Source organism: Nyctereutes procyonoides, unplaced genomic scaffold (assembly GCF_905146905.1).
Source record: "Nyctereutes procyonoides isolate TBG_1078 unplaced genomic scaffold, NYPRO_anot_genome, whole genome shotgun sequence".
Classification (NCBI taxonomy): Eukaryota; Metazoa; Chordata; class Mammalia; order Carnivora; family Canidae; genus Nyctereutes; species Nyctereutes procyonoides.
The window spans coordinates 37,136,883-37,159,464 of NW_026575048.1; the positions used below are offsets into that span (position 1 = coordinate 37,136,883).

General features: G+C 48.6%; 1 protein-coding gene across 2 annotated transcripts; it reads left to right on the forward strand.

The window, feature by feature from the left end:
• The first annotated feature begins 3,127 nt into the window (after positions 1-3,127).
• IL1RN (interleukin 1 receptor antagonist) lies at positions 3,128-17,133 on the forward strand. 2 transcript variants are annotated; one of them, XM_055327747.1, is made up of 5 exons: positions 3,128-3,371; positions 10,973-11,586; positions 13,321-13,409; positions 14,550-14,662; positions 15,825-17,133. In XM_055327747.1, the coding sequence occupies exons 2-5, from the start codon at positions 11,471-11,473 to the stop codon at positions 16,035-16,037; spliced, it is 531 nt and encodes a 176-aa protein (XP_055183722.1). In that variant the 5' UTR covers positions 3,128-3,371; positions 10,973-11,470; the 3' UTR covers positions 16,038-17,133. The 2 variants fall into 2 exon arrangements, with proteins under 2 accessions (XP_055183722.1, XP_055183723.1); XM_055327748.1 differs by having other exon boundaries at positions 3,170-3,371; positions 11,535-11,586.
• Positions 17,134-22,582: the final 5,449 nt, after the last annotated feature.

The following is a 22,582-nucleotide window of genomic DNA, read 5'->3' on the forward strand; positions in this document are numbered from 1 at the left end:
ACTGGCCCTGAGAGTTGTGATGGTGATGACGGGGTAGTTCCCAGAAGAGTAGATCTTGGGGTTAAGGAGAATCTGCATATCTTAACCGTAATTGATGTGAACTTGTGTATTTCAATGTGTGACCTCTTTTGAATGTCATGTTGGGAGTCTTACTCTTTTATACAGATGTATGAGTAAGGGTGTGTGTGGGGGGGGTACTGTATACATGAGCGGTGGCTTCCCATGTATTCCTTTACTCATTTGTCTGTGTGGCAGGTTCTGTGCTGTGAGTCAGGGATGAAATGATAAACAGAACAATCTTTGCTGTGACATGCCAGGGCACACAGAGGATCACACAAATGAAGTGTCTGACCTGAGGTCTCAAGGGTGAGGATAGACTGCTAGTTCCACACACACACAGAGGACGAGCCTATGTCAAAATCCTGAGGCAGGAGGAAGAGGCGCTATTGAGAAATCAAGAGACTTGTGTAGCTAGAATTCAGAGGAAAAAGGAGATTGTTTTGCAAGTCGAGCCTGAAGTCTGCTTGTGTAGACTCTTAGAAACCCTGCAAGGACTAGTATTTATCTAAGACCCTGGGGAACAGCTCATTGCTGTCTCTTTTCACAACTCAGATCCATGGACCTAAACTAGCAGGAAGCAGGATGCCCCCTCCATGCCTCTTGCCCAGGGCTGTGGTGAGGGGATTCTCTGATGCTCGTAGGCTTCCCACAGTGCACAGGGACCCTGCCAGGAGCCCAGTGGATGACTTCCCCTTGGAGCTTTGGCATCTGTTCTACCATGAGACCTCACCTGCAGCTGTCTCAGTCTGAAACATGGGCTCTAAATAACACCGAACCTCAGTATCTCATGCTTCCATTCCTGAGGCCTGCTCTTCTTGTTACCTCCCACCTCCCACCTCCCCCCATCTTCTATCTGTCTCCCACCCCCTTCTTCTTTGTGCAGCAGGCTGGCCCCAGGCAGGTCAATACTTGACTGAATGGTCAGTCATTGTGCTCGAGGTGGAGTGCCTCTGTGTTCTTCAGAAGCAGCCCCCTCCACCATTGAGGATGCCCAGCCACCCAGAATTCCCAAGTTCCCAGATGCCAGCGCTTCCCACAAATGCAATCTTCCCCATCTCTGGGATGTTTTATGGCTCTGGGCATATCAGGTGCTCTGACTATGCTGGGAGGAGAGGTGGCAAGCCTGGAGAGGAGAGTTCTGGAGTGGGCCAGGCCCAAGGGGTTGGCGGTGCCCACAAATGGTCCCTCCATCATAAATGTGCCCCATGTCAGGCCTGGCAGGGAATGCCAGTTTTGTGCATTGATCAACACACCATCCCTGGCCTTGACTGGGGGCCTGGTTTACTTGCTTCCCAGAAGACTGGCTGGGCTCTTAGCACCCCAGGCAGAAAGCAGACCTGTGCTCTGCAGAAATTATAGCTACTACTTAGATTATGCTTCTTGTGTTCTTAGCATCTTATGCTTATCAGCTCAGTCCTCACAACTATCCTACAAGGTGGGTAGCAGTCTTACCCTCCTTTTACAGATGTTTCCAAAATCATACAGATGTGGTTTGTGAGGTCAGGACCTGAAACCCTGGATGCCAGAGCCTGCCTCACCGAGTAGTCCTCCCAACGTAATAATGCATGCATGCCACGATGACAAGATGGTGTGCACAAGCAGATTCCCTAGCTGCCCTGATGCCCAAGTTTCCAGGTTTACAAAATTTGTTTCTGATTCATTAGTGAATGGGCATTTCTCTGCAAAAGCTGCTTCAGAAATTCCCAGCCCAAACTCAGAGTCCTTGATATTCTAGTTGATGAGCCAAGGGTGAAGAGAACAGGAAGTGAAGGCCCTGTGGGAAGTCCCTGTGGTCAGGAGTACCCAGGAAAGGGCACCCTGGCCAGCTCTGGCTCTCTGCACCTCCCAGTCGACTTCAGGCCCTGTGGGCTGAGTGAAGGGACCCTGGGAATGAGCCCAGCCCCCAGAGACAGGGTTAGGGGAAAGTGAAGCACTCCAATAGACCTGTCTTGTGGGGTTTATGAATGATGAGCCCTTCTGCAAGTAAGCATGGTCTTTCCTTCTCCAACAGAAGAGACAGGCTTGAAGGTAGCCAGTAGGCTGGTCTGCCTCTTCACTCTCCCCTTGCCCTGGGCCCTAAGGCACTGCCTAGAGCAAGGCCCTGTTTCAATGCACACAATTTGTAAAGGATTTTATAGGCTGCATGCCCTTTCTTCCTCCAGCCTTCCCCTAATCTAGGGACACTTCCAGAATCATAGAGCTGATTAGTTGCAGGCCTGGGGACAAGACCTAGAACTTCTAGCTTGCCAAGGGGGCCCTTGCCACTGCTCTCCATGCATCAGCTCAGATGGTCTTAAGGATTCCTGAGTTGTCTGCTCTGTGCTGCCAGGATCCAGGGGCACGAAGCTAGAGAACAAGCTTGGAATGGCAAAGAGGAGAAAGTTTAGAACATAGGGTCTTATAGAGAAGGTGAGGAGAGAGTATCCAGCCTTGTGGACAGTGTTATGCCAACAGCTGGGGTGGGGAGCCTGAGGGTAACCGGAAGAAAGGATGGACACCCTGCTGCTCCATAAGCTGTGTCCCAATCAAATAAGCCTCCACATGGTCCCCAAATAAACCAAGAAGATCCCCACCCAAGGACCTTTGTGCTTGTTGTTCCCTCCCCCAGGACACTCTTCCACTCCTTTGACATCATTCAGACCTCAGCCCACAAGTGACTTTCTCAGATCAGCCTTCCCTGCCACTTTACAGAAAACATGCTCCCACCCCTGGGTCCTTCAGAAACAGAGCATACTTTTTACTTTCCCTAGAGCACATGCTGTTATGCAAAGTTAGTTTCTTGTCTATTAGCTTCTTGTCTGCCTTCCTCCATTAGACAATCAGAGACCTTATCTGGCTTTCCCCTAATGTCTGGAAGAGTTCCTGGCACATGACCAAGTGAGCCCATGTTGTCTAGATGATAAGGGCATGTGTGCATGAACTGGCGGTGGTGAGGTTGGACACAAAGCTGAGATCCAGCCTTACTAAGCCAGCTTAGTTCCTCATGGGAGACCTCTGGCTTTACAGAGGTAAGAACCAGTCTGGCTTCTATTAGCCTGAGTCACCCTTTTGGAAGCTGGGTCTGGCGAGCCCTGCATGGGTGTGTGGAAGGCAGGCCCTGGCCCTTCCCCTTCCTCTCCTCAGGTAATCAGGAAAGAAGGAGCAGCTCTACCCTGGGAGTTACTGGCAGCACAGGTACCACACAGTGCTTCTTTCTGTGCAGCAGCTCAGTCTGGAGCCAGAGGCCAGAAGACCTTAGAAGACCTTGGATTTAAAAAAAAAAGAAAAAGAAAAAGACCTTGGATTCTACTGGGCCCTTCCCATGGCTGCACGTAAGCTCCTTTCACTCTTACTTGTCCATCTGAGGCACGGGTAGGAAAATATCTACTGTTAGTGTTTACCAAATGCTTTCAGACTCTGAAGAGCAAGCTTCCAGGGAAATGTAAAGGGTATGTAGCTCCAGGCCTGTCTGGGAGGCCTGGCCAAGGTGGAGGCAGTGGCAGGGCAGGGGCTGCCAGCCCAGTGACTACCAGGACAGCAGGCAATGGAGGAAGTATGACCATGATGAGAGAAGTCATGGAGCTCTTCAAGTCTATTGGTCATTTTCCACTATTGATAGAGACATGGAAATTGGGAAAATATTTCTGTCAGATGAGAGAAAGAACAGTGTGAGTTCAATGAGAAATACTGACACAGGGATCCTTGGGTGGCCCAGCGGTTTGGCGCCTGCCTTTGGCCCAGGGCGTGATCCTGGAGACCCAGGATCGAATCCCACATCGGGCTGCCGGTGCATGGAGCCTGCTTCTCCCTCTGCCTGTGTCTCTGCCTCTCTCTCTCTCTCTCTCTCTCTGTGTGTGTGTAACTATCATAGATAGATAAAAATTAAAAAAAAAGAAATACTGACACAATTGGGCACTAGGTCACAAGATCTGAAGGGTAGTATGAAAGGTAGGGACTGTGAACTGATTCACTCCAGCAGATGGTTTTCTCATGAGAATGCAGGCCCAGATGGCTAGAACTTCTCCTTTTTCAGGAGCAGTCAGATATTCTGATTTCCCTGTCTAGTATTTTGATTAAATGAAACAATAAAGTGAACAAAGAAAATATTCAACCTGTAGGCAACTGGTTTGCAATTTCTGGTTAAGACCTGTGTGGGGCAGAGAAAAGATCTGAAGACTTGGTTTCCAATTATATGCTTGACCTCTGATTCCTCCTTTCTGGGTCTCACTCTTCTCAGTGTCAAGAGGAGACTGGCCAACACTCAGGGTCTCACGGGCGCAGTGATAGCCAATTCTTCCATAAGCTTATGAGCCAGGCACTCTGCTGAGCTCTTTACATGGCCTGTCTCCTCTAATCCTCACAACAACCCAATGAGGAAGCACTATTATTGTTCACAGTTTCAGAAGTGGGAACTTGGACACAGATAGATTCAGTGATTTGCCCAAGGCCAGATAGCTACTATAAGGGGAGGAGCCAGGCTCTACTGCAGACAGTCTATTCCAAACCACCATATTGTGCTCTAGAGGCACAGAGACTGAGTGAGGTCATGGATGGAGAAGTGCTTTGTAAACCACAAGCAGTTCTTCCAAGGGCAGCAAACCCTTCCCTTTACCCCAGTAGGTGAGGCAGTCTCCAGTGGAATGGGTTAAAATGTCAGCTCATGGTCTTATGTATCTTTCAAATGTGTAAAGATGATGCCACTCCTGGAACCAGATGGTGATAGAATGTGAGGAAACTATTATACTTAAAAACAGTCCATTCCAAAATATCTCAAACTGGCACATAGTAGGTCCTGAGTAAGTTTGAATTCAGGAGATGAGTGCGGTGCAAGCCCAGTGAAGTCATGTTTTCTGGGAAGCCAGGAGCAGGGCTTGAGAAGAGAGACCAGGGAGAGATTCAGAGTTTGCCTCAAGAGCTGGGAACTCCAGGACAGAGGAGCAAGGACGGAGGTGGGCATGTACCTGGGCATGGTGCTTACCTCACTGGACCTCTACCTCCTCTCTAACACCACTGACCTCACCGCTAATGCGTGTGAAGAAGGCAAGGCAGGAGGAAGAGGACGTGAAGGTGCAGATGGTGATAATGAAAGAGAAACTCTTTTTACAGCCTAAGTTTGAAACCAATGTTAAACTACTAGAGGTTGACATATCTTGACTTACATAGTTGGAGGAAATAAAATGTGAATGGCTAAACTAAAAATTAACTTGATCAGAAGGGGAGTGATTGATCAATACTGCATCTGCCATAGTTTCTCCCTGAGTGGAAGGGTCAGGCTCTTGGTTCTTATGTGCTTTATCTACCTGTCTAATAAAATGGGCCACATTTCTGCAGTGCAAGACTCAATGATTAGCAGCTAATCATGCCTGCAATTTGCAATACTAGCCAGCAGATGGTATGAGCACTGATTAAGGATTTGTTTTATAAGGTGACCAAGCATCTCAGTTTTCCAGAGACTAAGGATGCAGGACTTTCAGTACTAACCCTTGGAAAGTCCTGGAAAAACCGGGGTAAATGGCCATGCTAGTCCAAAACCAGGTAAAGAGCTTTCTTTTTAACCTCTGTAAGTTTTTAGAATCATCCTTTTCTTACTACCAAAAAAACGAACAAACTCCTAAAATTTCCAAGCAATTGTGGAATAAATCGTTACTCTGTAAGACATGAGTTCAAAGCAAAGGGAACACTGTAATACAAATATAAGTCTTGCTTCCATTCACTGTGCAACCAAGCAGAGGAAAGAGGTCAGCTGCCTTTCTGGCAAGACTTCAGCGTGGGAAGGAATACAACAACTGGGTGCAAATCCTGCCTCAGCCATGATCTGGAGCAAGTGATTTCTTTTTTTTTAAATATTTTATTTATTTATTCATGAGAGACACACACATAGAGAGAGAGAGAGAGGCAGAGACACAGGCAGAGGGAGAAGCAGGCTCCATGAAGGGAGCCTGACGTGGGACTCAGTCCCAGCAGTCCAGGATCAGGCCCTGGGCTGAAAGCGGCACTAAACCACTGAGCCACCCGGACTGTCCACTGAGCCTTGATTTCTGATTCTGCAAGTTGAGTATATGCCCATCTCGAAAGTGGGTGCAAATATACCCACTTTGCATAGCTGTTATGAGGACTGAGATCCATATGAAAGAACAGAACACACAGTCTGAAGCATAGCCGATCAGAAACACAGCTGTGCCCACCTCGACCTAATTCCTGCCCCTCTCCCTCTCTGTTTGCCCGTGGAGAAGCTAGCTGCCTTATAAACCTAGTCATCTATGCCACGAAGGCAAGAGCAAACATGTACCTCTAGAAACACGAAATAACCAGGTAAATAATGGCTTTCAACTCAGACCCATATCAAATCTAGAAATTGCTGGAGCAAAACCATCTTAGAAGACTTAGAAGCTTATAAAAAATTCACAGTGAGTTTGCCATTTAGGCCTAGGAGGACAGTATGCTTCTTATGAAGCAGTGATTGACAACAGTTGACTTCATATACAATCTCCTGACCACCATTCCCGGGCCAGGAGGGCACTGACCCTGATTGCTGCAGCTTGGTGGGACAAGATGCCAAGATATCTATTTCCAAGCCTGGCCTGCTGCCCTAGGGAGCTTCTCAAATGCTGCTGCATTTGGTTAAAATTGACTTGGTTACCTGGCAGGGCTGGGTAGGTGGAAGCTGACAAAAAGAAGTTGTGAGATATTTGCCCTTCCTCCTCCTGTTTGTACTGATATATTTACCCATCTCTTGGAAAGAGTAACCAAAGACTTTGTACTATTATCTTAGTAAAAATTTCCAAAGTTTGGACAACAGCACTGCCCGTATTGTGTGCTGTGTGCCGTGACACATATGTAAGAGTTGCCTGAAGGACCTAAATATGAGATTGAGCCACCACAAAGCCGGCTGCTTAAATTTTTACAAATGGTGCTTGCATGACATGAATGCAGGCCAGTTAGGCACAGCTGAAAACGTCTGCACCAAGATTCACTGAAGTGTCCTGATAAACTGGATTTGTCAGGAGGGATTACTTTCTGTAAGGGGGACAGGACCTGTGGGGTGAAACATTGGGCTGAGATGGGAGAGACTGGAGTTGGGAAATAGGAATTCATGTTTCTCTTGAGAAAGATGAAAAGCTGCCCAATCTCCCCACCTCTGTAGGGTGTTGGAGACAGCAAGATCTGCTGTGAGCATCTCTTCCCAGCTCTGCATTCAGTGTTGTTAGGCTGGTGGCTTGAGGTCATCCATGGTGGGGGTATTTACACCAGAAAAATTGGCAAATGCTACTAATGAGAACTCTTTTGGAGATCCAGCTGTCAACATTTACTGGCACACGACTGCCCTGCCTTCAGGCTCAATGACCCCAAACCACACACCAAGTCTAATGTTATCTGTTCACTGGCTCCAGGATGATCTTTAATAAAACAAACCTGACAGTGTTACCTTCTGATTCCATTTTCATTAAGATAAATTCCCTGGCCCTTGGTGTGGCATTAAGGCTCTTCTTCCTCCCACTCCTGCCCAACTTTTCAATCGCTTTTGCCCCTACCCCCAAATGCCATTCCAACTCTGCCACCCTGAATAATACGACTTAAAAAATACACATCAGGTTCCACCAAACTTCTTGCTGTGAGGAATGACCAAGGCTCTGACAAACTGCAAAGGTCCAGATAGGTGGAAGTCAGCATTGGAGCCTTTTGCCCCGGGAAGCATTTGCTGGTGTCAAAAGCCCCAGTTGAGTTTTGGACAATCTTATGAGGCTGGGCAGGGGGTGAGTGAGTATAAAATTTGTACTTTATCTCCCACTGAGGAGAAGGGGCCTTGATAAACACCCCAAGTCTGGGCTAGAACCCTAAAGGATTAGGACTGAATGGAAATGGAGTAGCCTGCATAGTTACCTATGTGCCATTGTGATCATCTCAAGCCTGCTGGGGGTGGATGGTCACCTGGAGCTGCAGCACACAGCCTCACTGCCCAGCAGAAGCAAAAGGGAATTCTCTCTAGGCAACTACAATATTGTCCAGAGCCTCAAATGATCTCTACAATGTTTGATATACTACGGTGCCCAGCAGTCGATAAAAAGTAGTCAGGCACTTGCAAGACAACCTGTGGAGCAGACAAAATCAGATGGCATAAGGCGACCCAGCAGAGATTCAAATAATGAAGCTCTCAGGTGCAACCTTTACAAGAACCATGAGTACTGTGTTCAAAGATCTGAAAGACGAGACTGAGACTTTTGGCAGAAAGTATACCAAAAAAAAGGAAGCAGATGGAAATCCTAGAATCGAAGATGCAATTAGCTGAAATTGAGAAATAGCGTTTATTGAACACTTCTTCTGCGGATGGTGCTCTAGAGGCGCCCACAGGGGCCCAGTGCTTGGACTTGTAGAGCTTGTCCAGTATCACTCCAAAGACATGGCTGTCCTATTTCCCTTTGAGGGGGCCTTAGTCACTTCTGCTGTCACTAGTGTGTGATAGGGCAGGGCTCGGCGTATAGAAGATACTAGATACAGCTGTGATGTCTGGAGCTTGCAGGGAGAGTGTAAGGTGCTGACCAGGAAAGCAGGGTCCACTACAATGGTGTGGTCATTAACCTGAATTCAGGAACTGGAGTGCAGAGCTGAGCACCCGGAACTGAGAATAAGGTTAGTCAGAGATTTCCTGTAGGCAGAAATCATAGGGACGCCAACTATTTTTGATAAGACGGAACCAAGAGTGGAATTGCAGCCAGAAGCGTGAGGGGAGGGAAGGAGCCTCTCCTCCCCTACTCATTTCCCCCTCCAGCCCCGACAGATGAGGGCCTCCCCCTCTGGAGTCCAGCCTGGTGTACAGGGCAGGGTTGAAGGGTTGAGGGGTTAGGGGCATTGCGAATGACCTCTCCCACCTCTCCCACTCTATGTGGGGGTGAAGAAGGAGACATAATAGCTTTCTATTGGGTGAGTATTTCCTACATGGAGGGTCAGGGTGAAATACACCCTGTGCAACATCTCAGTCCTCACAGTACCGGTGACAAGGCCTCAGTTTCATTATTCATCTAATGGATAATGAAACCGAGGCCTTGAGAACAGAGCCTGGGTGACCCAGCTCCCAAGTGACATGGGAGAGTGCAGCCCCAGGTCAGCTTGACTTCTTGGTCCGATCCTAGGGACTCCCTCCTCTCCACCCAGAAAAGGCCTACCAGGCCACTTCTCAGGCGCAGACCTGGCAAAGGTGGAGAACCCAGGGTTCTGCTCTCCAGGAGATATCTTTCTCTCTGAATTTGGGATGGGGACAGAGGAGCATTTACCCAGGAGCCACAGCATGGGTGGGACCTGTCTGACAGCAGGCAGTCAGGACAGAGTCCCCCAGTCTCCCCTGGGCAAGTCTTTCCTCCTCTTCAGTCTTCAAGCAAGCTTTTCAAGGGATGCTGAGGTAACATTGAGGAGGGCTTCAGCAAAGGCATTAAAACACAAGTAGGAGAGAACTGATCACAGTGGGGGCTAGCTGCCTTCCATCTCAGCAGGGGTGGTGACCAGTTTAGGCCTCTGATGATTCGTAGTTGTTTCAGAAACTGTAACCCCCAACTCAGCAAATGCTGCAAGTGGCAAATAATCAAGCAGGTTCTTAAAGGTCATGTCCTTCAGCCAGCCTTCCCCCAAACAAACAGAACTCACCCCTACCCCCCGGCCCTCAAAGGTAGATATTATTTCTTGCATGTGTTTCAAAGGTGAATGTCTCTGTCAAGGTCACTCACCTTGTGAGAACAGAGGGGACACGTACATGTCACTTTGCCCCTCAAAGTAATCACACAGGGAGGTGAAACAACTTTTGCAGAAATGTTCCATTTACTCTGAAAGAGGAGCTCTTCAAAGATTTGAGATATTCATTTGTAACCTTCATTTTTAAAAAATTTTTAATTGAGGTATAATTGACATATAACATTATTTTACTCTCAGTTGTACAACATAGCAATTCACCCACCACCTGTTTTATATACATAGTTATAAAAATACCTTTTTTCTTGTGAAGAGAACTTTTATGACCAACTTTCAAGTATATAGTATAGCCTTCCTCCTTACAGGATTTTACTCTCATTTGGACATGGACACTGATTTTTTTTGGTTGAGAATAAAGTCAGACTCATCAAGATCAGTTGCTGTCACAGGATGAACACTGTCTGGGAGTCTGAAGACCTGGATTCCTGGACATGCCTTTGCCATTCATGAGCTGTGTGGCCTTGGACAGGTCCCTTTCCCTCTCTGGGTCTTTCTTGGTGTTCTTCAGAATAATGATAGGGTGGGATAGGACGAAGGCTGAGCTCCCAGCCAGTTCTCCAATGCTGCCATCTGCACTTCTGCATTAGCATTATGTGCTCTGGTCATGTGAAGCCCTGTCCGTGTTTTCCCTATCCGTAAATAGGAGTATGCATACATTTTCCCTAACTTCTAGAATGTAGGAAGGAAAGAAGGTGATGCTTATTAGTGCTCACTGCAGGCTAGAATTTCTCCCTCCCTCCCTTTCTTCCTTCCCTCCTTCCTCCCTCTTTTTTTCACCCATGAGAAAGACATGAACAATCTCCCACTGGGCAACCGAGGCAGAGGAGGTAAGTGACCTGTTCCAGGTCACACGGGTAGCAAGTGGCACATGAAAGGGGTGAAATTTGGACCCGTTTCTACACAACTGCTGAGCTGGGTAGATCCCATTTTCCCAAGACCATAACTTTAAAGACTTGGCTAGTAGGAAAAGCGCTGGCTTCAAAGCACCTCTTAGGAAATTTCCTCCATAGTAGGAGTCAGCAAACTTCAAAACCTGATCCAGCCACCACTTTTTGTAAATAAAGTTGTATTGGAACATAATCAGTGTGTCATTTACAGATCACCTACTACTGTTTAAGCTACGATAGACGCTAGCTGAGTTGAGAAATCGTGACAGGGACAAGCCCTAAAATATTTGCTATCCTGTCCTTCACAGAATGTTTGCTGGTCCCGGGTCCAGAGTCCAGCAAGGCTGTCCCCCCTTCAGAGAACACGAAGTGACATGAGACCATCCTGTGTGCTGAGGAGCCCTACTGCTGGACTGATTAGGAAGGAGGAATTTTCTACTTAAATTTATTTTTTTAAAAAGTCAACAAACAGCCTCAGGATACCTGTCAGGCAGATAAAGGCGTTCAGTTTTCATTGTGCTCTTCTTCCCAGGAACTCAGTGAAGGGGAAATAGAAATCTTAATTTTGGGGAAATTGCACAGGGGAAAAAGAGGGAGGGAATCAATTACAACACCCCATTGCGACACTCAGCACGGTTGAAAGTGACAACAACAAGGGTTTCTCATTTTGGAAATGTGGGGGCATTTCCGTTTCTCAGAGCAGGACAGGGCGGCAACAGCCTGGCTTGGGTGAGTGACTATTTTCTTTATAAGCAGCGACTCCGGGCCGAAATGGCAGTGTCCCGTTGTCTCGCTGTGGCCACCGAATGGAAACCAGCAGGTGTCCTCTCAGCTACCTAATCTCTTTCCTCCTTTTCCTGTCCCATTCAGAGACAGCCTGCCGTCCCTTGGGGAAGAGACCTTGCAGGATGCAGGCCTTCAGGTAAGGCGGACCCCCAGGAGGGGGAGTGGACAGACCGGGAAATGGAGCCACCACAGCCATCGGGGGCCTCTGGCTTCTGCGGTGCCTGAGACTGGGCTGAGTTTGGGCTGGAAAAGCATGTCCGTGATTCGTGAAAGGGGAGCCACATGCGTGGTCATCAGGGCTTGTGCTTCAGAAGAGCTCAAGATGGGCAGAACTTGGCCAGAAGCCTGGCTTCTTCTCCCATAGACTCTGGCAATTCAGTGAGTGACAGACAGACAGACAGATGCGGAGGAGCCACGCTGGGGCTTTTTGCCGGGCAAGGAAGCAGGAGAGCCACTTTGGGTGGCGACTGCTGACTAGCGCTGCAGATCTGTATTGACATGGTGGAGGACTCTTGGGGGCCTCAGTCTCCCCATCTGCAACGTGGGGTTAAGGATCACCTCCTTCCTGCCTGCCTTACTGGGTTGTCGTGAACATCACACAGGGCCAGAAAACTACCGTGATCTTTTAAAAGTTGGGCCAGGAGTTTTGTGAGATGTCACCAGCACTGTTGGAAAATCGGCAGGCTGTGACGCTGTCCTCATGGGCCCTGGGTCCTGTGATATCTCAGGACTGAGTCACATCACCCTCAAACTGAGTTTTCCTAGCTTGAGGCTGCAGTTCAGGATTCTGTGTGTGTGTGTATGTGGGTGGGTGCATCCCTCCCCTTTCCAGACACCAGATACCTCCACTTTCCAGGCTTCCCGAGGTTTACCTCTGCTGCCTCCTACTGGCTGGGAGCTCCAGGAGATGCACCTAAAGGTCTCCAGTAGGAGTCTCATCCAGGAACTCAGAATAATCTGGAAAGGTCAAATGCTCATGTGTGCAAAGACCTTTGCAGTTGGTCCAACCACCCCTCACTGAGCTCATGAGCTCCCCAAAGTCACCTGATGACATGGGTATTGTCAGCCACATTTCATTTGTGAGGAGATGAGGCACAGGTCCAAGGTCACATGGGTGGGCAGCAGGGAATGGAGGGTCCACATTCTGGCTGGGGTTCTGCAAGCCTTGCTCTAAGCCCTTCACCAAGGAGAAAAGACTGGGAGCCCCCGGGTGAGCTGGCTCGTTCCCAGGGAGGGCTGCCCCTGTCAGATCCAGAGCAGCCACTGAGTGATAGAAGACTGGCACTGGGAAGAGACCCTCATCATCTAAGGTTCCAAGTGAGTTAGCTGCAGCGTGCTTTGTCCCTTGAAACTGCCATGATGGCCTCTAGTTACAGATAACTCTTTAAATTTATACTTAAATTAATAAAAATTAAGTTAAGTTAAAAATTTGGATCCTTAGTCACACCACACTTCAAGCGCTCGATAGATAGCCATATGCGGCTGGCAGCTACCATATTGGACAGTGCAGATATAGAACATTTCTGCCCCTGGAAAGTTGTATTGGATGATGCTACTCTAGAGCATGTTTTGCTGGAGTAGAATGTGTCTGCTCTGGGAATCTGAGGGTGAAGAGAAAGATGAAGAGAGGGGTAGAATGTGGGTGCCTTGTGTTCCAGCTGGGCCTGCCTCTTAGTGTTGACCTCAGTCTTTCCATGCCAGGGATGTGCTAAAATACCCACCCCCCCAAAAAAATACCACACCCCTGGCCACACTCCTGGCCAAAAGTTGAATGCAGATTCAGTGAGCTCTGAGAGACACAGGAAGAGGTGGAGCACAGGGCTGGGCCCATAGAAGTGTCTCACTGTACCTGGGTCCTTTCACATTTCAGAATCTGGGATGTTAACCAGAAGACCTTCTACCTGAGGAATAACCAACTAGTCGCTGGATACTTGCAAGGATCAAATACTAAATTAGAAGGTGAGTGGTTGCCAGGCAAGTGGACATTGTGTGGGTCCTGGGTCACTTTGCCATGGAGTCTCCAGCTTGCCCCCCAGAAAACCTTAGGTTCAAAGTCTTAATCCCCACTTGGGTGTTTGTGGCCGAGTTGGAAGCTGGGGGAGGCCTGGCCACTAGAGCGCACACTTGAGGGCAGCCTCCAGAGGGCAGCAGGGTCAGATCCTAGGTCAGGAGCCCCCAGCTACTGGCACAGTGTTCCAGAGCCACAGCTGGCAGGTGTAGGGCACAGAAGGCAAGTTGCTCCTTTTCCCTCCTGTGACTATTAAGCCTTCCATGTTCCTATGTTGATCAAACCCTAACTACCACCCAGAATGAATACACCATATCTGGGCCTGGGTTATGCCCCTCATTCACAGACACCATATTCAGCCATCTTCTGGTCCTTGCTCAAAACAAGCTGCATGAACATGGGCAGGCTTCTCCTACTCCATCCCTTAGTTTTTTCTTTGCTAAAATGAGGCCAGTGTGATGGCAGATGGGGGAGAGTCTTTCAGCGCTAGCCTTCTGGGATGTTTTCATGGCCCTGTTGCTGACGTGGTACTATAGGATGGCGTGATCTCCACCTTCCCACCCTGCCCCATCCCCTTGTTCTTGGCCCTCTGCCTCCCTCAGAGAGAGCATGAGACCTGCCTTCCCTGTCTTTATGTTAATTCTCCTAATGGACATGCCAAAGAGCAGAAAGGCTGAGATTTTCACAGCTATGTGAGGGCTCAAAGACTACCAAGGGTAAGAGGCAGCTTCAAAGTCACCCAGGTCCCTGTAGACCCTGTGTGTAGCCCTGGGGTCCACTGTGTGCTATTTCCCTGCCCATGGGCAGCACCCCTGGTGACCAGGAGCACATGTGTCCTGGGGAGAAGGGAGGATAGAACCCATGAGGAGCAGAATCTGGGTGACAGGGAACTTGAGGAGTAACTTGATAGAGTGCTTGGTTTGATCTTCTGTTTGAATGCAGACCAGGATGATGTGGCCTCAGCATCCTTTTGACCTTAGGTTTTTAGTTGGTGGAGGGTGGCGGGAGGGAGACAGAAAAATCTCCTGGGAGAGTCTAGGCTGCCTCCTCTTCTTTCTACAACCTGACTCTGCCCTCTGCTCTTCCTCCAGAGAAGTTAGATGTTGTGCCCGTCGAGCCTCATGCCGTGTTCTTGGGAATCCATGGGGGGAAGCTGTGCCTGGCCTGTGTCAAGTCTGGAGATGAGACCAGGCTCCAGCTGGAGGTAAGAACCAGTCTCAGATAATGACCACACCAAACCTGGTGGCTGGAGCAACTGTACCGTGTTCTTTCTCGGGACTCTGTGGGTTGATTAGGCAGGCGAGGCTGGGCAATTGTGCTCCACTTGGCATAGCCTGCACCCCTCCCAGAGTGGCATTCAGCAGGGAGCTCTGCTGACACGGAGGTGGGGGGAGGTGTGCCTGAGGGGGTTTCTCACCCTCTAGGCTCTTGTTCCACGTGCTCTCTCAGAGCTGCACTGCCAGCTTGCGCTTCCTTACAGCATGGCTGCTGGCTTCCCAGAGAGATTAGTTCAAAAAGACAATGTGCAAATGCCTGTTAAACCCCTGCTGACATCACACCGCTGACGTCCCATTGGCTGAAGCTAGTCATGGAGCAGAATCTAGTCTCAATAAGGGAGGGAGACAGGAAGGATGGTTCATTTGGGGGCCTCATTCTCTGCATGCCACTCTCTTGCCTGAGGGCCTCCAACCCACTGAGACTTGCCCTCTTTCAGTGAAGCCAAGCTTCAGGACTTTCCTCTTTTAATCTTTATCCACACAAACCCACAAGTTGGCAGCCTATCCAGGGCCCTGTACTCCTTGATCCCTGCAGTATTAATGGGCTGCCAGCCCTGGGAAAAGATGGCTTTGTCTCAGGGACTTGTTGGACAAGATCTTAACCCAATGTGAGTGGCTATAACAGTGGCCCTGTCTCTTCCCCCCACCAGTGGACAGGGGCATTCTTTTGGAGGGTGACTACTCCGTGTGGAGTAGGAGTGACCAGGACATTGTATGTACTGTGTTGAGTGGACTACAGTACTCTCTGCCCACCTTCTCCACCATGCCCTCTTACCAGTGGCACAGGCCCTGACAGAGCATCAGCCTCCACATGCACTGGCCTCTGCTGCTGATGCCATGCATTCACCAAACATATTGGCCCATGGCTAGAGTGGCCAGATTTCCCAAAGTCAAGGTGTGATGATGGGACAGCCTCTTTGTGTCGCTGCTATCCTAGAGACCCAGGACACATGGCCTACTGCAATGGTCCGTGGTCACTGTTTTTCCAGCACTTGTGGGCCAGCCAGAGGCAAAATCATGGCGGGGAGAGGGAGGCAGCATGGGACCTCTGGGCTCCTCAGCTCTCACTGCTCATTTCTTGGCTTCCAGGCAGTTAACATCACTGACCTGAGTAAGAACAAGGATCAAGACAAGCGCTTCACCTTCATCCTCTCAGACAGTGGCCCCACCACCAGCTTTGAGTCTGCTGCCTGCCCTGGCTGGTTCCTCTGCACAGCACTGGAGGCCGACCGGCCTGTCAGCCTCACCAACAGACCAGAAGAGGCCATGATGGTCACCAAGTTCTACTTCCAGAAGGAATAATAGTGTGTCCATTCCGTGCTTCCCCCCCACTCCCAACACATCAATGACTCCAGAGATGCCTCTCCATTCTGCCCGGGGTCTCCTGGCTGTGGTGGAGGCTCTGAGGAGCAGCCTCGGTGGGGTGGACCCTCAGAAGGATGTATGAGAGCCCTGGTAACGGGACCCTGCCTCCAGCCTCCTCAGCTAGCCAACCTCAATGCTGCCTCCACAGTGGTCTTTCTAAAGTGCACCTCTAGCTGCAGCACTGCTCCGGGCCTTTCAGGGCTGCCTCTGCCTTCTGGATTAAAGCCAGGCTGCTTGGCCAGCCTGGCCCCCTGCTCTCCTCTCCGTAACTCCTTGCTCTCCTCCCTTGCCCCATGTCTATGTCCTGGATCCCTCCTGCCCCTTTGCTGGCCTCCCAAACCTTGTGTTTTGCAAACCGATGCTGTTCTGTGGGGAAACCTTAGAGTCTGTGCCAAGATGGAAGATAAGGATTTCATCTTGGCTTTCCTTTGAAGCCAATTTCATCCAGTTTCAAGGAGAGTCCTTTATTTAGACACTATGTCCATTCTCGAAAGGGTGGGCAAGGATGAAAGTAGCTCTCCCTTTTGATTTCTCTGTCTTATTTTTGTAACGTCCTGACCTGCAAAAATGACGTTAGTGTGTTATGTTGGTCTCTACTTTTTTTCCTTTCTGTGACGTTCCTAAAGCCTGGCCCCACTGCTCCAGCTAGGTACTATCTCCACTCCAGACCTTTGACAGCCACCTGCAGTGCTTCTCCTACCCCATCTCTACCATCAAAACTCCCAGCTCCAGGCCAGGGCATCAATGTGGCTCTGCTGTTCCTGGGAGGGAGGAATTACTCTCGGACCATTTTAGCACTTCTGACACTCTGAGACTTGTTTGAAAGGTTGTGTCTCTGTCTGTCTCCCACACCAGACTGTGAGTTCCCAAGAGCAGGGAGCAGGACCTCTGTGTTTTGGGGCCCCTGCAGGGCTGAGCACACAGCTCCGGCCCTTAGCACGTGCTCACTGAATGTGCGTTGTATGTGTTGAGTAGAAAGTTTTCTACTCTCTGTGATTTAAGCTCTGTTTTACAATAAAATCTTAAAAACTCATCTACTTCACTGGCTGTGTCTAGGGCCTTGCCAGGCTTGGTGCATGGAGACCTTGGGAAATGAGGAGGCCAATGGGCCTTTTCTCACCCCAGGAACTAGGCCTGATTGCCTCTCTTCTGAGAGTCTTTTTCTTTTTTGGGGTTCACTCTTTCTGGATACATGAGAGCAAATCTCCCTGCCAGGAAGGTGTGTAGCATCATTATCCACAATATCCCCCAGTAGAAAACAATCCAAACACCCATCACGGAAGAACGAAACAGAAATCATGTGTGTTCACACAATGCAATGCTCAACAGCAAAGAAAGTGGATGGATTGCAATCCACAAAACATGCATCTTATCCACATGGTGTGGAGTCAAGAATCACAGAAGCATGCACAGAGCATGATTCCATTTACATAAAGCTAAAACGCAAAACTGAGCAGTTGCAGGGAGAGCTGTGTAGACAGGTGGTGCAAACATGGAGAAGCAGGGGCGGGCTGTGTCTGAAAGTGGAGTTTCTAAGTGACTCCTGGGAGACAGAGGGTCAGGGGGGTAGTGCCCAGAGGCTTTTAGGATCTGAACAACAACAACAACAAAAAAAAAGGATCTGAACAACACTATTTCTGGGCATGAATGTGATTAGACAGTTTTCTGTGTGTGTGCTATATTTCATAATTTTGAAATCTAAAAAAATAAAAAACCTTGCCCCTCTGAGGTGTGAGAAAAGGGGGCACTGGGAATGATGAGAACTCCAAGTAGAATACTGAATTTGGCCCTGTGAGGTGGGAGTGCAAGACTGTCCTCAAACATAGTGCGGTCCCTCCTCCTGCTTGGGTTCCGCTGACTTCTGGACGTGGTCTCCGGAGTCCTTGAGTCAGGCCCAGCTGGGTTGCCTCCCTCGTTGGGGCCTGCTGCTCACTTGTTTCCAAAGATTGTTGACTTAGATGGGCTTTGCAAACAGCGTTCCCTGGACTTCTCTCCAAGGCCCAGGAAACAGAACCAAACTCCACAAATCTAAGTCACAAGGCTGAGCTCCATGCTTCGAACCCACTTCCAGCTAAGCCCTCTGATCCTCTCCATTTACAGACCGGACTTCACGCATCCCCTTGATGGAAGAGGAGATTTCATCACTAAAAATAACTTCAACAGGTTAAAAGGCAACCTGTTTACCAATTGGTTAATTGGAGAAAATCTTTACGCTCTTGTCAAGGTCTCGGCTCCTTGGAGGAGGCCACCCTCAGGTCAGCTTTCTCTTCCTCAGATGGAAGATGGAAGGAGCCACACCTGCTCCTCAAGGATGATTGGGGGATAAAATGAGTTAGTGTGGGTACAATGCTGTGTGTCAGAGAAGGGTGCAGGTGGCAGATAGAATTCAGTTTGGTAAAGTGGGAAGTTCAGGGCTGAAAACACTTCGAGGCTTAATGGTACCAGTATCGACAATACTTGTGGGGCTCTATAGCCACCCTGCCCTGCTCTTACAGAAGGGGAAAACATGAGGCTCAGCCACTTTGTGTGATTAGATCAAACAGCCAATTGTAGGTAAATAATGGACAAGGCCATGAGACAGCCATGCACATGAGCTCTAAAATGTTCTGGCTCTCCCGTTTGCAAAGAGTACTCACAGACAAGTGAGTTAATGTCTTGGATGCTCTGTTTCCTCATCTCTAAATGCAGGTAATAACTAAGGCACAAGGCTGACTTATTTAATCTTTGCAATATTTCTGTGTAGTAGTACTACTGTTATCAGTTCTGGAAGAGTCAGTGCTCAAGGGAATCTGCTTGAAAGCCTTGGTGCTCAAAGTGTGGTACCCAGATCATCATCAGCAGCAGCAGCAGCAGCAGTATTGAAGAGTTAAAACGCAGAGTCTCAGGCTTCATGCCAGACTTCCTGACTTAGAATCTTCATCTTGAGCAGATATCCAGGTAATTCAATCCAGGTTCAAGTTTAAGAAGGTCTGCTTCAAAGAGCAGCCCTCATGTGGTGTATAAACTCAGGTGCATTTGTTAAACTGACTCTCATAAACCTAACCCATGTCCTCAACATTCCTCCCACTAGCTCACTGATGATACCCAAACTCCCTTATTAAAACCTTCTTCTCTGGCTTAAAGTGTTTTTAAGAAGAAAAGCTTTATGGATGCCTGGGTGGCTCAGTTGGTCAAGCATTCAACTCTTGGTTTTCACTTGGATCAGGTCATGATCTCAGCGTCCTGAGATCAAGCCCTGTGTCAGGCTCCATGACCAGCATGGAGTCTGCTTGTTCCTCTCCCTCTGCTCTCTCTCTTTCTTATAAATAAATGAAATCTTGGGATGCCTGGGTGGCTCAGCAGTTGAGCGTCTGCCTTCAGCTCAGGGCATGATCCCGAGGTCCTGGGATCAAGTCCTGCATCAGGCTCCCAGCAGGGAGCCTGCTTCTCCCTCTGCCTGTGTCTCTGCCTCTCTCTGTGTCTCTCATGAATAAACAAATAAAATCTTTAAAAACAAACTAAATAAATAAGTAAACTCTTTTAAAAAGAGATACAGAGAAGAAAAGCTTTAAGCCCATACTGTCCTGTTAGAACATCATCGGCTCCACACATGCAGGGATTTTTACCTGTTTTGTTCTACGACGCACCCCAAGTACCTAGATCAGTAAGTGATCTGTACAGGTTGGCCAATAAATATTGGATGAATTGGCCAGTGATACATCAGTAGGAATTAATGTATTACATGGGTCAGAAAATTTGGGAAGACAGGGAACTTAGGCCAGGGAAGTTTTGAAAGAAACCTAGAAGAAGGGAAAAAGATGAGGGTGTTGTTGCAGGTTGTAGAGATTTTGGAGCTCATCAAGGAGAAAGATATGGCCACAAGGTGGCAGTAATGTACATGGGCTTTACCGGGCTACCCTTTGACAGGTGCCCTTCCCCGCAGGCTTGGAAGTCCTTTCAGAGGCTACTCGGTAGGTAGGAAGTTGCTACTTAGGAGGAGAGGCAAGCATGGGGAGGAGAGAGAGAGAGAGAAAGAAAGAAAGAGAGAGAGAGAGAAAGAAAGAGAGAGAGAGAGAGGGTACTCATGTGTCTAGGTGATGTCACTAGCAGCACAGTGGGGAATGTCTGGGTCAGCGCAGCATCAGCTGGACTCTTCATGACCTGACCATTATCCCTGGCTAGCAGATGTTGGGAATAGCTTTGTGGGGTATGCAAAGCAGGCAGGCTCTAAATGGCTAAAACACGGCTTATTTGGGTGATGTGTAAAACAATTGGTTGTGTAAACATTTGAATTTGGCCTCAGGTGGGCTTTGGAGCGAATAGGTCTCAGCTCACTGTGAAGAAATCAGCGACCTAGGGGCCAATATGCAAAGGCCACCTTTGGCTCCCTTACATAGCACAGGGCCTGGGAAGTGGCTCGGAAAAGGCAGGCCTGGGCCGCCTGTGAAAGCGACAAGGAGGCAATCAGGGTGGCTGGGAGGTCGGGGGCTTGGGTAGGAGAGCAAAGCACAGGGAGGGAAGGTGGGCAAGATTCGGAGAGGAATGTGGCCTTTTCGGTCACTTCGAGGTCTGCCCTGGAAGACCACAGAATCATGGAACAGCTCATTTGAAACTGCAAACCTGAAAGTATGGGACTCCATCTGGTTTTTAAAGCTTTCCTAGTCTAGTCAGAATTTCCCTACTAAGTAGCAGACCAAATACCATCTCTTCTCTGGACCTCCATGTTCTCACTTACAAAGGGAGGGGATGAGACCAGGTCTGTGGTTCTCATTAGGCTCACCTGTGGAGCTTTACCAAAACTGATGGAAGGCCAACTCCATCTCCAGAGACTGGTTTGGGGGTGGTCTGGGCACGCCCAGGTCAAGACCCCCCTGGACCAGAAGGCTCCTGAGTTCAAGTCCTCACAGCTGCTCCCCCAGAGTGAACCCTGTCTGGTAGCATCTGGAAATGCAAAGGAGGTAAATGATGCTTACCTTCAGAGAAAGGTTCTTTACCAAGTCAGCAGTATATTTTGACTATATTTTAATTTAAGTTGAAGGTAGAAGGTTTTCTACTTAGTCTAGTTAAGACTAGTAGACACACTCAGAGCTTCTTTTTTTGGCATAAATTATGCTATAACTGTAGATGTTAAATTGGGGCAAAAGTCTTGCAAATCTTGGGGAAACCAAATAATCTTGTGTTTCCTCTTCATAACATTATGAAATCCCTGATCATAGTGGCAAAATGTAACACGCTTGATATTGAACCCAATTCTTAGAAAAGTTTGGAGATAGTTGAAGTATGTGTTTTGGGGTTCTTATCCTCAAATCTGACAAAGCCTAAATACAGGGATGTTCAGCTTTCAAAAGAATGTTTCTGGGTCTTCTGCTGCATCCAGTATCTGGGGGTTTTAAAACAACAAAAACCCGGAAACCAAAAAAACCACCCAAAAAAACAGTTCAAGAAATGTCCACCAGAGGTCAGCGTTTTACTGAAGAGAATCCAATATGCCAGCCTGCCAGGGAGAGGGCGGCAGGGCAACAGAAGTCCCTGACTTGAAGTCAGAAGGCCCAGGAAGAAGGCCCAGCTCCACCATGTGATAGCTAGAGGATTCTGAACAGGCTACTAAAGCTTCCTGAAGCTAGTTTTATTCGTTTGGAAAACCAAGATCATAGTACTTCTCAAAGTTGTTTTGATGATTAAATAGCATGTGTGAAAGTACCCTGCATAAAAGCTTTATATAAAAACTGGCTTAATAATGTTATAACCCAGGGCACCTGAGTGGCTCAGTGGTTGAGTGTTTGCCTTCAGCTCAGGTCGTGATCCCCAGGTCCTGGGATCGAGTCTTACATCAGGTTCCCTGCAGGGAGCCTGTTTCTCTCTCTGCCTATGTCTCTGTCTCTCTCTCTCTCTCTCTCTCTCTCTCTCTCTCTGTGTGTGTGTCTCTCATGAATAAATAAATAAAATCTTTTTAAAAAAATGATGTTATAACCCAAGTGTCCCCAGATGTCTTCAGGCTGTGGAAACAAAGCAAATCACATGGTCCGAGTGTCAGGATCCTGGTCCAGCTTGCCCCTTAACACCCTTCCCTCCTCCCCTCAATCCAAAGGATTGCTGGGATGACCTAGTAAGGGGCCCACACTCTTGTCTGTCAGGTCCTTAGCCCCAAACCTTCCACCCCTTACTTCCCTCCTCTCCTTATTCATCATTGTTTGGACCAAGGGCGAGCTCTCCAGATCATCCCAGAGCATCCAGTTCTCAAAGTGTCCAAGTGGGTTCTGAAAAAGGGAAAGGGGGTTTATTTCTTCAGCTCTTATACCACTAGGTGGCACTTGTCTCCCCAAAAAAGCACTTGGTGAGCCCTTTCAGTTCCCAGTGAAACACTTGGCCTGTGATCATTTGTTTGAGCATTCCCCAGAAGCAGCAGCAACATTTTGCAGGCACGATTCTGATTTGGGAAGGAAACACAAGGAAGCAGTGTGCAGGGACTCGGTCTCTCCTCTCCTGCTCACGTGCCTACAGAG

Bases quoted from the DNA above. Each gene is read 5' to 3' on its own strand.
- IL1RN (XM_055327747.1), top strand. From the start codon at position 11,471: ATGGAAACCAGCAGGTGTCCTCTCAGCTACCTAATCTCTTTCCTCCTT. The intron at 13,410-14,549 runs GTGAGTGGTTGC...CTCTTCCTCCAG, and splicing joins ATCAAATACTAAATTAGAAG to AGAAGTTAGATGTTGTGCCC. The intron at 14,663-15,824 runs GTAAGAACCAGT...CTTGGCTTCCAG, and splicing joins AGACCAGGCTCCAGCTGGAG to GCAGTTAACATCACTGACCT.